Consider the following 14,572-nt stretch of genomic DNA (forward strand, 5'->3'; position numbering starts at 1 on the left):
TGTTAATGGAATACTCTATATAATAATAATAATAATAATAATAATAAAAACAACAATTATAATTTTAACAATATTATTAAATAATAAATAAATCAATCAGCTGATTGAACAGAAAAATTAAAGTTATTCCATCAAAAATAATGTTTTAATGACATTTTCACACTCAAAAAACCATCTGTTCATCACCAGCATACATTGTGTTTTTGTAATAACACTACAAATAAATAAATAAATGCATACATACACTGTTTATTAAGAACCTTTCATGAACACAATGCTTTTCAGACTAATAAAATTATATTTACTAACTATACTACTATACACTATATTTACAATAGCATTATTTGACTTGAAGTAAAACATGATTTGGATGATTTATTTTATGTTTCAAGTAGTAGTAGTAGTAGTAGTAGTAGTAGTAGAAATAATAATAATAATAATAATAACAATAACAATAATAACAGTTTATTTATTTGATAATATTTAATGATAATAATAATAAATATAGCTGCAAGCAGCGATTTCCGGGGTTCAAGCAGTTAAGGCAGTTAAGCACATAAGGAAAAATATTTTGTGTTAACAACGGCCATGTTTTTTGAGATATGCGAATGTCCTCATAGACACTTGTGCCACTTTGGACCAAGACACTGCATACCAATTTTCAAGTCGATCAGACCAACGGTTGCCTAGTTATATCTGAATTTATGTTTTTTCTTTCTTATAGCGCCCCCAAGTGGCAGAGCTGCGCATTTTTTTTTATTTGACCAAAGATTAAGCTCCTACATACGTGTACCGAGTTTGGTGAAGATATCTCATTCCGTTCAAGAGTTATACTTCAATTAACATTTGGCTAACGTTAGCATAGAGGCTTCTTTGCGTACTGTTTCGTGCAAAAATCGAAATTTCAACTTTTTTTTGATAATTATTGATATTCAGTGTCCAGCGAAGATTTCTGCGGTTCCGATCGGGTGAAAAACCTCGGACTAGTTCGCAAAAGTAGGTTTGGGATATAGGTCAATTTTACGGAAGTTATTGCAAAGCTCACTTTTACCAGAAGGTGACGGTATAAGCTGTGCAACATGTGTCGCAGAACAGGTTTTCACAAGCTTGATTTATGTGTTCTCACACCATGTGATCCTGAAGAAACAAACACCAGATTTGTAACACCAGTCCATCCATCATTTCCTGTCTTAGGATTGTTCTTCTACTCTTTACGCAGGTAGACGTTTTTCCGATCATTACTTCATACGAAGCAGGAATGGAAATAAATCCTTAGCCAAACCCATAACTTCAGTTTCATTTTATGAAGCATGCTGTTACATGGGAGAATTATGGGTATAAATCATAAAGGTTGGCTGTGGTTGACGTGCTGGTATATGCCAAGGGGCCGTATGGTCCTTTGCAAATGAACAAATCTAACTTAACACAGTCTTGTGATCATCAGACAGATAGCATCAGCCCTTGTGGCCAGCACACATGGTTGTGAATGTGCCTGAAGTATGAAATATTCGGGCCATAGATGTGATGAAACAGTATGAGATTCAAATGATAATCAGCACACCTTACAGCTGATGATTCAAACACACACACTCACATGCACATCTTGTGGAAGGACACATGGTTCAGATTTGCACGAGGTTTGGCGATCGTGTTGCGAATTGTCAGGAGGGCTGAAATGTTAGGTGAGAGATCACCTGAAACTGACAGCCAGAGTACCAAATCTGAGGGTTAGTGTGAAGGGCTGGTTCAAAACTAAGTAAACAGCAAACTGAGGGATGAAAAAGTACACAATATTGATAATTTGTAATATTATTAGTGTGTAATAATGTATTAAATATTAATAATAAAATATTGCATTTTATTTTACAATGTATTTTTATTTGAAATAAATTATTATTATTTTTAATATATTTTTTAAACATAAGTTATATGAATACATGATTATTTCTGAGCTGTGTTACTTGACGTCTAACAGGTCTGTTCAGACCTCTCTCGCAGAAGAAAAATTTTGTGATAATCATTACAACGGAAACATTTAAGCAATGTCTTAAACTCCCAATTTTATGTACTCAAATTTATAAAGATAAAGATAATAAGCAATTATAAAATTATAAACATTTATAAACAATTATGCACAGTTAATAAGCAAAACTACATGGCATACACAAATACCTATCAAGCTATTTTAATTAGATTTAATTAGATTTTTTTTAATATATATATATACTTTTTTTATTGCAAAGTCTAGATGTGCAAAGTTAGAAGAGACAAATCCCAACAGACTAAAGGTTCTAATTAAAGCAAAAGTTGGTTCAACGAAATACTGACACAAGGGGGTGATCCTTTTTCCAACTCAGTGGTTCTGGTTTTTATTTATTTATTATGTTTTTTGACATGTTGGTGATATATCTTTCACTTGGATGTTACATACTTTTTTTAATAATAAAAAAAGTCTGCTAAATGCACAAATATTAAACTTAAAGAAATAAATGCATTTATATTAATGGTATTTCTTCTGCCTCATCCAACATCTTGCATTACATTCCCTGTGAAAAAGAAGTGTGCTTAATTGTATTGAATGTGCACTTGTAGAGAAGTTCAAATCTTAAAAGTATATTTTAGCAACGTCATTAATACAGATGTATAGTTACAAATATATTTAAATACATGACATACAAGTTTCAATAGAAATTATATCTTTCACTTGGATGTTATATCTTTTTTTTAATAATAAAAAAAGTCTGCTAAATGCACAAATATTAAACTTAAACTATAATACATTTTAGTTTAATTGTGATTCACATGCAACATGCATGTTCTTTATATTGTTTTGCATTGTATTGTATTGTTTCATATTATATATTCGGGCACTCACTATGTTTCGGAACAGATTTGTATGTGTTTATTCTGGTAAGATGTGAGTGAGGTATGATGTGGGTGTATTAGTATATAAGTATGTGTAAAGCCCAAGAGAAAACACAGGGTTTTGGTGAAAGAGGAGACAGTGAGAGGGAATGGTGTGCTGTGATGTGTCAGGTGATGCGAGTATGGGTGCAAAGGGGTGGAATGGTGCTTAGATTCCTGATATTAGAGAAGGAATGCGTGTACGCCTGTGTGTTTGTGTACACGCCTCTCCCTCGCTCTCTCCGGTTCTGCACTGTCTCTCTGTAGCTTTATCAGTCTTTCCTGTCATCATAGCTACATCTGCAACATGTCATCCCAGCACTGCAGGGCCAAGTGTGTGTATAATTGTGCAGGTATGTGTAGCCATCTTCGTCGCCGTGTGTATATGTGAATGCGAAGCCCATGTCTTATGTGCACGGATGCATATGTTTCGCATGCGTCTCATTTATGTCTCCGAGTGTTTAGGGTGTAGCTGTTCCAGACTGAGGCGTGTGCTGGCGGCCTGCAGCTCAGCGCAGGAGTTATCAGGCACCCCGCTGAAGCCTGACTCCTCTAATTAAACCCTCTCTGATCTCCCGCCTATGGCTCCCATAATGCCCGTGGCTCTCTCCTTCACCTCTGCTGGAGGGTCAGGGAGCCAGACGTGCTTCCTATTCCCAGCCATGAGTGTCCCGATTTCTGAACTGAATGCGAAGCCCATGTCTTATGTGCACGGATGCATATGTGTTTCGCATGCGTTTCATTTATGTCTCTTTAGGGTGTAGCTGTTCCAGACTGAGGCGTGTGCAGCTCAGCGCAGGAGTTATCAGGCACCCCGCTGAAGCCTGACTCCTCTAATTAAACCCTCTCTGATCTCCCGCCTATGGCTCCCATAATGCCCGTGGCTCTCTCCTTCACCTCTGCCGGAGGGTCAGGGAGCCAGTGCTTCCTATTCCCAGCCATGAGTGCAATCTCTGAACCTGGTTGGGATAAAAAGCGGGAATGAGGTGGGAAGGGAATTCTCCATCCTGAAACCTCCAAAAGATTAAGAAGTAGTGGGGGAAAAAATTGTGAAAGAAAGCCTGTAGGCCGCCTGCCACGATGCAGCACAGGAAAGAATCCAGATTCTCGGTTTCCTTCAAATAAACGTCTTCTCTTTGCTCTTTTCTTCTTGCCTGTTCCTTCAAATAAAGCTCGCTTCTCTATGATTAGCCGCTCTGTAATTTGACTGGGGCTCTCCTGGGAGGATGGAGATGTTTGTTTTCGCTTGTCTGGATGTTTGGTTGGAGATTTTAACAGAGTGAGAATGATAAAACTTCCCGTCGTACACTACAACAAACTCTGTCTGTCTCTCTGGAGACTAGGCTTTCATCACAGGCGGTTGAAGAGTGTTAAAGTTGCTTCAGAAAGAAAGCACCGTCAGAACTACTTTGTCACCTTTACATTATTATTGTTGGGGTTTTGCTTCTTCATTAGAGAGGTAGTGGAGAGAATGACAGGAAGTTGTTGGGGAGACAGGACCAATGTTGTAGACAGTTGTGCGGTTTAATATTTTTATGGAAACCATAATACATTACCATTCAATTGTGTTGGTTAAGTTTAAAAAAAAGAAAAGAAAATGTTTTAATTCAGCAAAGATGCATTCAATTGATAAAACGTGACAGTAGATATACTTATAATGTACAAATTTATAATGTATATTATAAATATAACTATAATGTACTATTTCAAATAAATACTGTTCATTAACTTTCTATTCAGTTTCCATTAAAACATTGATAATAAGAATTAGATTTTCATAGTTCATTTTTTTCAATCTTCTTTTAAAAATGTATTATTTATAATATTTAAATATATTTAGAAATTACTTAAAACAAGTCAAAAACACTTATTTAAGATTATTGGGTTTTTTTCCACAGCAGAAGATTTACCTCTGTTCCACGGCCCACTCTGATATAGGCACACACTGGGCTGAATGCTCCAGTCCCACATGCTAACAGGTGTGTGCTGTTATAATGCTGCACCAGCTTAATGTAGTTTGCACACTCAGGCTGTAAGAGAGGGACAAAGAGAAAGGCAGAGATGAACAGATAAAGAAAAGAGGTTTTAAGAATGATTTTAACACATTTCAAGATAAACACTGTAGCCATGTAACAGGATATCACTGTGTCATATATACTGTACAGGATGTATAACAGATTTACCTTCTCTCTGCCCTGCATTAAACAATCCCCCACCTGCTCTTCAGAGCTCACCCAGTGAATCTGAAACAGAGAAACAAGCACATGAGTTCTGGTCATGTTGTTCTGGCACAGAAATGTGCTTGCTGTACTTGGCTGAATACAGTCATTGTTAACCTGACCTGTGGTTGCATGAAAAACACATTTAAATTGTCTGCACTCCTGTAACTCTAACACTAGAGCATGTTGCTAGCAAAGACAGGGCCAATGGTTTAATTCTCAGATAATGCATAAACTGATCAAATGTAGCTACACCTTGAATGTAATATAAAAGTGTTGCCAAATGCATAAATGTAATTCCAGGTACACTACAGTCTCAGAAATAATGTCTTTGTGCCTTACTGACCCCTAAAGGGTAAATATTAAAACCTTAAAAGGTACATATTAGTGCCTTTTGAAAGGGTACCGACACAGTAACAGCTTTTGTAACTTTTTTTTTTTTCCTGAGTGTGTGGAGTGGATTTATAACTCTATACAACCCACTAATTAAGATACTCCCTAAAAGTCTACAAAAAAATGTTTTCACTTAAAAAGATTTCACATCTGAAGAAATAAATAGTACTTTCATAAGAGTATCTAAAATCATGTACACTCACATGAGATGAAGACTCACATGAGAGGCCTATAAAAAAGCTATTACATAACTTGATTCTTACGTAATACCATTTACTTTATCGCAGTAAAGCCGCCTTTACTATTTCCGACAAACGTCAGACCGGAAGTCATTCATTTCCAATGGAAAATAGTACAGGGAGCAGTGTGGATACAGATGGATGCATAATTGCATATAGAGAATTTCTGGATCCAATTTGAGCTTTAGGTGCATCAAAATATTTGAACTTCTGAGACCATATGGATGCTCAACTGGATGTAATGTATTTTTTTATTAAAACTTTGTGTGTGAGGTGAGAGTTACCTATTTTTTGTGTACTTCGTTAAACACTATTTTTGCCAAAATAGTTATTTTTAATTCTTACAAAATTATTAATGTAGATTAGCCTTAGAAAAGTGTAGTTATCCTGAGATTTATTTAGCAACAGACGTAAATTGCTTTGCGCAACGAACTGTCATGAGCCAAATACGATGATAAACTGTACCACACACACACACACACACACACACAGTCTGGTCAGCTATCCTTGTGGGGACTCTCCATAGGCGTAATGGTTTTTCTACTGTACAGACCGTATATTCTATTGTCCTACACCAACCCTACCCCTAAACCTACCCCTCACAGGAAACTTTGTGCATTTTTAGATTTTCAAAAAACTTCATTATGTGTGATTTATTAGCTTGTTTACCCGTGGGGACCTCAATTTAGGTCCCCACCGTGACACGAGTCCCCATGAGTCTGTGTGTATTCAGGTTTAAGTCCCCACCAGAATAGAAAAACAGGTACACACACACACACACACACACACACACACACACAGGTGACAATGCTGGACAGACATGATGCCCAAATCCTGAGAACAGCTACGTAAATGAACAAACCTCTTTGTGAGGGGCAGTGATGCGCTCCAGATTGAGAGAGTACAGGATGTCTTTTCCTCCGATAATTAGCCTTTCCTGAGTCTCATCCAGTAACATATTGTAGTGCTGCAGACGCCCCTCTCCGGCCTGGAACACCCACGTCCTGTTCAGCTCCCATAACTCTACAGACAAAAATTAGAAAGCATTTTGATCATCTGAAAATGCTATTTTTGATTGTTTAGAAAATTATTAGTACAACTCTCCTTATTCCACATGGTTTGAGGCACCATTCATGTCCAAATCACAAACTGTGTGCCACATTTTAATAAGTAGGGTTATAGATTTGTTAATGAAGCTGGTTGACAAAGATGGTCAAGATCAAAAGTTTACCCAAAAACGTCTCAGGTTACTTGTGTAACCATGGTTCCCTGAGGGGAACGAGACACTGCGTCCTCTAGGGGTCGCTATGGGGAACGCCTCGTCGTGACCCGTGTCTGAATGATTTTAGAGAAGTGGGCAAAGTAGAACGTGTGCACTTACCACTTTCGTGGAATTTTAGAAAAGTGGGCAAAGATACCCACGACGAGGCGTTCCCCATAGCGACCCCTAGAGGACGCAGTTCGAAGTTCCACGAAAGGGAACAAAAATTGTCATTGTTTCCTAAAAACAAACACTAAAGCACCATAAAGACATTGTGTACTACAATCCAAGTCTTCTGAAGTCATTTCATAGCTTTGTGTATTTGTCATTCATTATACATTTTTTATTGTTGTTTAAGTTCATAAGAAAATGAGTCATGGCTAATTTGTGAATGAATCATTCAGATCTTTTAAAGACTGTATTTATTTGATCAAAAATACAGTAAATAACAGTAATATTGTGAAATATTAAAATAAAAGTAAAAAACATTTTCTATTTGAATACATTTTAATTTTCAGCATCATTACTCCAGTCTTCAGTGTCATGTGATCCTTCAGAAATCATTTTAATATGCTGATCTGGCGCTCAGTAAACATTATCATTATATGTTATATATGAAACATTAATGTTAAAAATAGTTGTCGTGCTTAATGTTTTTGTGGAAACCATAATACATTCTTTTTATAATAGAACAGCATTTATTTGTAATAGAAAACTTTTGTAACATTATGAATGTCTCTACAATCACTTTTGATCAATTTAATCTGTCCTTGCTGAATGAAAGTATATATATAGTGCTGCTTGAAAGTTTGTGAACCCCTTCCAGAATCTGTGAAAATGTTCATAATTTTAACTAAATAAGAGAGATCATGCAAAATGCCTGTTATTTTTTATTTAGTACTGTCCAGAGTAAGATATTTTACATAAAAGATGTTTACATTTGGTCCACAAGACAAAAAAAAAAATAGCTGAAATTATTAAAATAACCCCATTCAAAAGTTTGGGAACCCTTGGTTCAAAAAGGTGTGAACCTTAAAAAAGGTTCAAACATTCACTGATGCTCCAGAAGGAAACACAATGCATTAAGAGCCGGGATGAAGATGTCTAAATTTTTCTCATTTTGTAGAAATATAATTTTTTTCCATTTAGTACTGCCCTTCGGAAGCAACAGAAGATACTTGCATGTTTCCCGGAAGACAAATTAAGTACCTTGACTTACCTTGATCTTCAAATTCAAAAAGTTTTCACCCCCTGGCTCTTAATGCATCGTGTTTCCTTCTGGAGCCTCAGTGAATGTTTGAAATTTTTTTAATAGTTGTGTTTGAGTCCCTCAATTGTCCTCAGTGTGAAAAGATGGATCTCAAAAATCATACAGTCACTGCTGGAAAGGGTTCAAATATGCAAAAGATGCTGGAAAACTGAAGAATATGCAGGACATGGAGGATTTTTCTGAAGAACGGTGCTCAGTTTAACTGTTCAGAACAAGCAAGGGACTCATGAACAACGATCACAAAACATAAAAACAGTCGTGGATCATCCAGGTAACCACACAGTATTAAGAACCAAGGGTTCCCAAACTTTTAAAGGGGGTTATTTGAATAATTTCAGCTATTTTTTTATCTTGTGGACTAAATGTAAACACCTTTTATGTAAAATATCTTACTCAGGACAGTACTAAATAAAAAATAACATGCATTTTGTATGATCTCTCTTACTTTGTTAAAATTACTCACATTTTCACAGATTCTGCAAGGGGTTCACAAACTTTTGGATGGATGGATCGATGAAAAGTAAAATGCTTTCTGAACCCAAACTTTTGAACGGTAGTGTACATGTATGTTGAACCGTTATAAAGCTCATGACTCCAATCTCTATTCATTGCATTTCTTTCCACCACAGAGTGAAGTCAGGCAGCTGGATCAGGATTAAACCGACCACATACATGACCAAAATCAGACAAAGATGCACTGCTTCAGTGAATTGTGATATGAGAGAAATTGGATTATATGATTAATCAAAGTATGGGATGTCAATGACTTATGACAGATTTCCTGAGCGTGTTTGCGTGTGTGCGTTTGGGTTGCTCCATGGGGAGTTGCCCTCGTAATGGTCTTGACCTTCTGATTTATTCAGCGTGTGTGAGTTGGCCCTCCAGTCATACACACCCAATGACAAAATGTGCTTTTCATTTTAAATGCTCTCTGGTTGCTTTAAAACTGAAAAATGGCAGCCTCCCAACCAGTGTTGGGAGTAACGCATTACAAAAGTAATAATATTACTTTTTGCTGTAACGCAGTAATATAACGCATTACTAATACAATTTAACACACACAGATGCAGGCAGATCCATCGATAAGTGTAAACACACACACACACACACACCACTGAGTTCAATGACACATGGAAAAAAAAAGACAAATTAAAAGAGAAGTAAAAAAAAAAAAAAGGAACAATTTAACAGAAAATGGAAAATTCTGCCATTACTTACTCACCTTAAATGTAATTTCCACCCCCGTATGACTTCCTCTTTCATTTAATGTGCATTTTTATGGAATGTCCTAACCGCTTTTTTCAATATAGCTAATGAAAGTGCACAAGGATTGAGGCTGTCAAGCTCCAAAAGGAGCAACATGAAAATCATAAAAATGGTTCATATGAAGCATACAATGAAACAGAAGCTATAGCTCACTGGAAGGGAAGATCATCATTAAATAATAGCTTATATTTCACCACCCAAATCTATCATATCACTTTAGGAGAGTCGCTTGAGTCATATGAACCAATTTTTTGGTGTCCTTTAAGAAGCCTGAAAGCTTCAGTCCTCATTCATCATAACTGCGTGAAAAAGAGAGACCAAAATTATTCTTCTCTGTTCCAAACAAGAAAGAAAGTCATACAGGTTTGGAATGAAATGAGGGGGAGTAAATTTTCAATTTTGTGTGAACTAATCCTTTAAAAGAGCCACTTGGAAGGTTGAAGGGCATAAGCATGTATGGAAAGAAGACAAGGGAAGCAGACAGACAGATAAGGGATAAAACTGGATTACTGAAATGATAGCAGCAGGGATCAAGCAAGTGGAAAGCGAACGACAAGGTCAAAGACAGACATTTAAAGAGGCAGACTTTGATCACATTTTAATGTCTGAGAGCAGTTCTTCTGAAAGACACTCAACATGTCTTTAATTATGTTTATGAGTCTTGCGGTTAATAGAAATGTCTTAGGATACTCAAAAACATGAAAACAAGTAACACTCACAAAAACACACATCCGCACTGTTCAAGTTCATTTGGAATTCAGTCTAATACCTCACTCTGTTCTTTTACAGTGGGGTCTAAACTCAAGACTATACTGAAAATCTGGGATTCAAGATCTAAAAAAAGTTTTAGGAATGATTTTGAAACATTATGACATAAAATGACCCAATATTTAGGAAATGCTATATGACAAAGAGAAAAAGATGACAACAATGAAGAAGAAAACAAAGAAGATGAATAAGATGAAATAGACGAAGACTACTATTAAGACAAAGAATACAAGGAAGATGACAAAGACGAAGACAATAATGATAAGACGACAAAGAAGAAGAAAGTTTTTTATTATTATTAAATCTTAGAAAAAAGCTAAATAGAAGCATTTTTACTAGTGGTCTCAAATGTTGGACTAAGTATACAGTATGTGCAACATTTCATATGTTTATTTAGATGTCCATACGGTGTCGTCATGTTGAAAGCCTGTGAAACATTTTCTTCCAATCTGTTAAAAATAATTACAATCACTTTTAAAGTGTCAAGCACCTTAAACAACTTGTGGCGCCCCTGTTGGCATATTGAAAGAACCAAGAGTGTGTTAAGGAGAAAAATGAAAAGAATCACTGAATGCTTCAGGAACAGAGTTGGGCAAGTTACTTCCAAAATGTAATACATTATATATTAATCATTTCCAGTTCCCTGACCATACAGTGAAATAACAAACAGATCGGATGAATAATTTCACATTTCATTCGCTCTGATTAATCCAAGGTCTTTGCCCTATTGATGTTTATTTGACCCGTCATTTTGTTTTATTTGCATTCAACATATGAAATCAATTCCACTAGACCTCTTTCAGTCATTTTGATTATGAGCTTCTTTCTCATTCTAAATCTATGGGTTTGGCCTCTTGTTCATGAAGATAAATGAGACAGATAAAAGAAAGAATGAAAACTAGACTTGGCTCATGATTTGACTGGCCTCTATACATAATGTTTCACAGGGAGGGTTCATCCACCATAAATATTTATTTAATATACTCCATTTATCAACAGAAACCACAATGAAGAGACATACAGGGTCATAATGTTTATAAAGAGACCTTGCGTCTAGAACAAACAGCAAATTGCACATGTCCCAACACAAGCCAAAAAAATTATCCTGATTTCCCCGAGGCAATGAGCATTTTAACCCCTCACCGTTATTAACACAGTGGCCCTGACCGGGCAAGGGTCGTACCATTAGGCTGTTCAGCGGAGGGGTAGGGGAAGAAATAAAGACAACCATCCAGCTGCTATAATAAATTAAATACATGTGATACTGAGTAACTAACTATAATATAAATAATGATGGATTTGTTTCTTAAGAACACAAATGTTAAGTGATGGACCGGAGTTGTGTGGATTTCTTGTGGATCATTGTGATGTTTTTATCAGCTGTTTGAACTCTCATTCTAACGGCACCCATTCACTGCAGAGGATCCACTGGTAAGCAAGTGATTCATGCTAAATTTCTCCAAATCTGTTCCACTGAAGAAACAAAATCCTCTACATCTTGGATCTAAGCACACAGTTGTAGCATTACCAAATTAACAGCATTTTTCAACAATTTGGTTGAGCAAAAGATTCAACGACTTGCACAAGAAGACAACTTGTAACTTGTTTCGTTCCTGAATTAATAAGTGTTTTGAACGAATTGAGTTAGTGATTCATACTCACTCAAAAGGCAAAATCAATTGTCGCCACCTACTGGTAAAACCACACAGTTGCGGAAAGAGTTACTGAGAAATATCCACCACTAGTACGAAAAACACAAATAGGACTCTTGCAATGCTGACTGGACAATTAAATTTGTGGAACAGAACTACTGGATAAACAATGATTTGTATGTATGTTATTGGCAAATAATTTATTAATTCAAACTGTAAGTGAAAGTCCTTTTTTAAAGACAGGAAGTGACTGCATTTATTCACAGGAAACACTGTCAATCCCATTCTTAGGCCTGTCAGCTAATAAAATTGAAAAAGCGGTTATTGAAAGGGAAATGACCCAAACTCTCTCTAATCCAAATCCCCCTGTACTCAACTGGCTGTATTTCCCCGTAAGCCAAACTAAAGACCTGTTTCCTCTGCCTAAGTCATCTGAACCTCAGCTGGGGTGAGCAGGTCTAAGGAAGTGCCGGTTCTCCCTAAAGAGGACTTTGGAGGCTAGAAGATTCCAGATTTAAGGAGAGCTGATAGGCTGATTGCGGATGTGGCCGTCTACTCCCTTTGCTGAGGGGCTATCGGCTATCGGAGATAGGGAAGTGCTTTTATCCTAGGAAGGAAAATAGCTTCCTTCTTTCATCTGTCACTCTGAGTTCCCCATCTTTTGTCTAACAGGAAAGGTCATTTTGTAGGCCCCCCTGATGGATGGACTTTACATAAATCATATTTTTTCTCACTGTAGTATAAGGTGAACTTATCTGTATGAATGGTGGTCCATTTCATTTTAGTCAACAAGGAGGCAAAAAGTCAAAGCTAAATTACTATAAAAGATCTGATTCTGAGCAGAAGACTGAGGGACTCTGTTTAAGAGAGACTCTGTCCTCTAACACAGCATATTGACTGTGTTAACCTGCTAACCCTAGTAATTATAGTACGGGTTATCCTGTATTTGGGAATATGATCTTTGCCTTCTTCCAGACAGACTGCATGTTTGTGTTAGGCTATATATCATTCACAAGTACAGCTCTCTGTAATGGAATCAGTGGATTCAATATTTATTGTTTACTAATAAAATAATTAAGTAATAAGCAACCAAAGTCAACGAGCAATCAAAGCGATGCCCTTTATAACTCAATACACACTGATTTGTAGTTTAAATTCATTTAAAGTCAAATTAGTTCTAAAATAAAAAATAAAATACAATTTTAAAATGGAAAAATAAAACAAATTTTATATATATATTTTGATATTTAACTATATATTAAAGTGCCCCATTATAGATTTTTTGAAAATTTCCTTTCATGCAATGTGTATCACAGCTCTAAGTGAATGAAAACATCCTGCAAAGTTTTAAATCTGAAAGTGCACCGTGCATAAAATTAGTCTCTCAAAAGAAAGAGTCGACTCTGAATCATTTAAACGAGTCATTTTTAAAACGAATCCCAAGCCGTTTCATGTTGACATCAACATGAAACGCTCACAAACGCTGCTTTATCAGGCATTACAGACATAATGAAATGAAAATGAGACCAATCGGACCAATCACCGCAGATTAGCGTCATGCAAAGGAGGGGTTTGGAAAAATGAATTGTTGAGCGAATTGTTTGGGAGTCCTTGAGAAAGTAAGGTAAAAATAAATGCATATTATAAGACAATAAAAGTGTTTTTGTTATATTTAACCCAGCATTTTTTAGAGTGCATGGTTGTGTTTAATAGTGCTATATAAATAAAATTGACATTGACATTGACATATATTAGCATGCAGAGAGAGGCATACAATTCTAAACGTCTGAAGCCTGAACATAATCCAATCCACAATATTTTTAATATTTCTTCCCTAACAAACTCAACAGCGTGTTAAACATTAGTTTTTGCTGATCTGGAATGGTGAAGGTTTTTGGTTTAGATATGAAGCCCAGAGGGGTTTGTTTCTTGTGGGCGGGCTGGAAGGCAGATGTGTCGGTGTGGCCTTGTAAAGGTGGTGTGACTTGGGGCCTTAAATAACATTAAAGGTTCTTACCGCATTGTGTATTATGATTCGCTCTGACGCATGTTATTTGTACTTTCAACCAACGCTAAATTGCAGCTGTCATACTTCAGTGAACCACTACAGAGAAAGTGAATCTGGCTAACATCAACCTGCCCTTCGCTCAACAAAACACTACATGAGACTGAAAACATGAAACCGTAGAGGTGAAACAAGCCAGATTCAAACTCAGTTTGCCCATATAAGCACAACAGCAGCACCAGACCTCTGATCATCACACTGATGCACATGACTGATCCTATGTATAAGCACTAACCACATTTTAATCATGACAACTCTCGGAAGATTTAACATGGTGATGGATATGGATACAATGTTAATGTATTTGGTCTTGGCGGATTAGATCTGCTACTCTGCTGCTGCTGCTGCTGTTGGTTATTGCTGTAGTTGTAGATTATTGCTGCTGCTGCAAGCAAGTACATGAACTTGCTACTGCCAATGCATACGGCGATACGGTGCCGTGAGTATTTAAGACATACTGCTGCTGCACAAATAGCATATAAAATAACCCGTAGCAGATCTATACAGGTGGAGCTGGGGAAGGTGAAGGGTTTCA

At 36.5% G+C, this 14,572-nt stretch overlaps 1 protein-coding gene across 2 annotated transcripts in view; it reads right to left on the reverse strand.

Annotated features, from left to right (window-relative positions):
• Nucleotides 1-14,572, reverse strand: part of LOC107738421 (semaphorin-3E-like) — a 45,560-nt gene that overhangs the window by 19,306 nt on the left and 11,682 nt on the right. For both annotated transcript variants that reach the window (XM_016550190.1, XM_016550189.1), the window contains exons 2-4: nt 6,618-6,778; nt 5,088-5,147; nt 4,815-4,934 (exon numbers count right to left, since the gene is read on the reverse strand). In XM_016550190.1, the coding sequence (XP_016405676.1) occupies nt 4,815-4,934; nt 5,088-5,147; nt 6,618-6,778 (341 nt within the window). The remainder of the gene's footprint in view (nt 1-4,814; nt 4,935-5,087; nt 5,148-6,617; nt 6,779-14,572) is intronic.

This window comes from Sinocyclocheilus rhinocerous, unplaced genomic scaffold (assembly GCF_001515625.1).
Source record: "Sinocyclocheilus rhinocerous isolate Xijiao unplaced genomic scaffold, SAMN03320098_v1.1 scaffold975, whole genome shotgun sequence".
NCBI lineage: Eukaryota > Metazoa > Chordata > Actinopteri > Cypriniformes > Cyprinidae > Sinocyclocheilus > Sinocyclocheilus rhinocerous.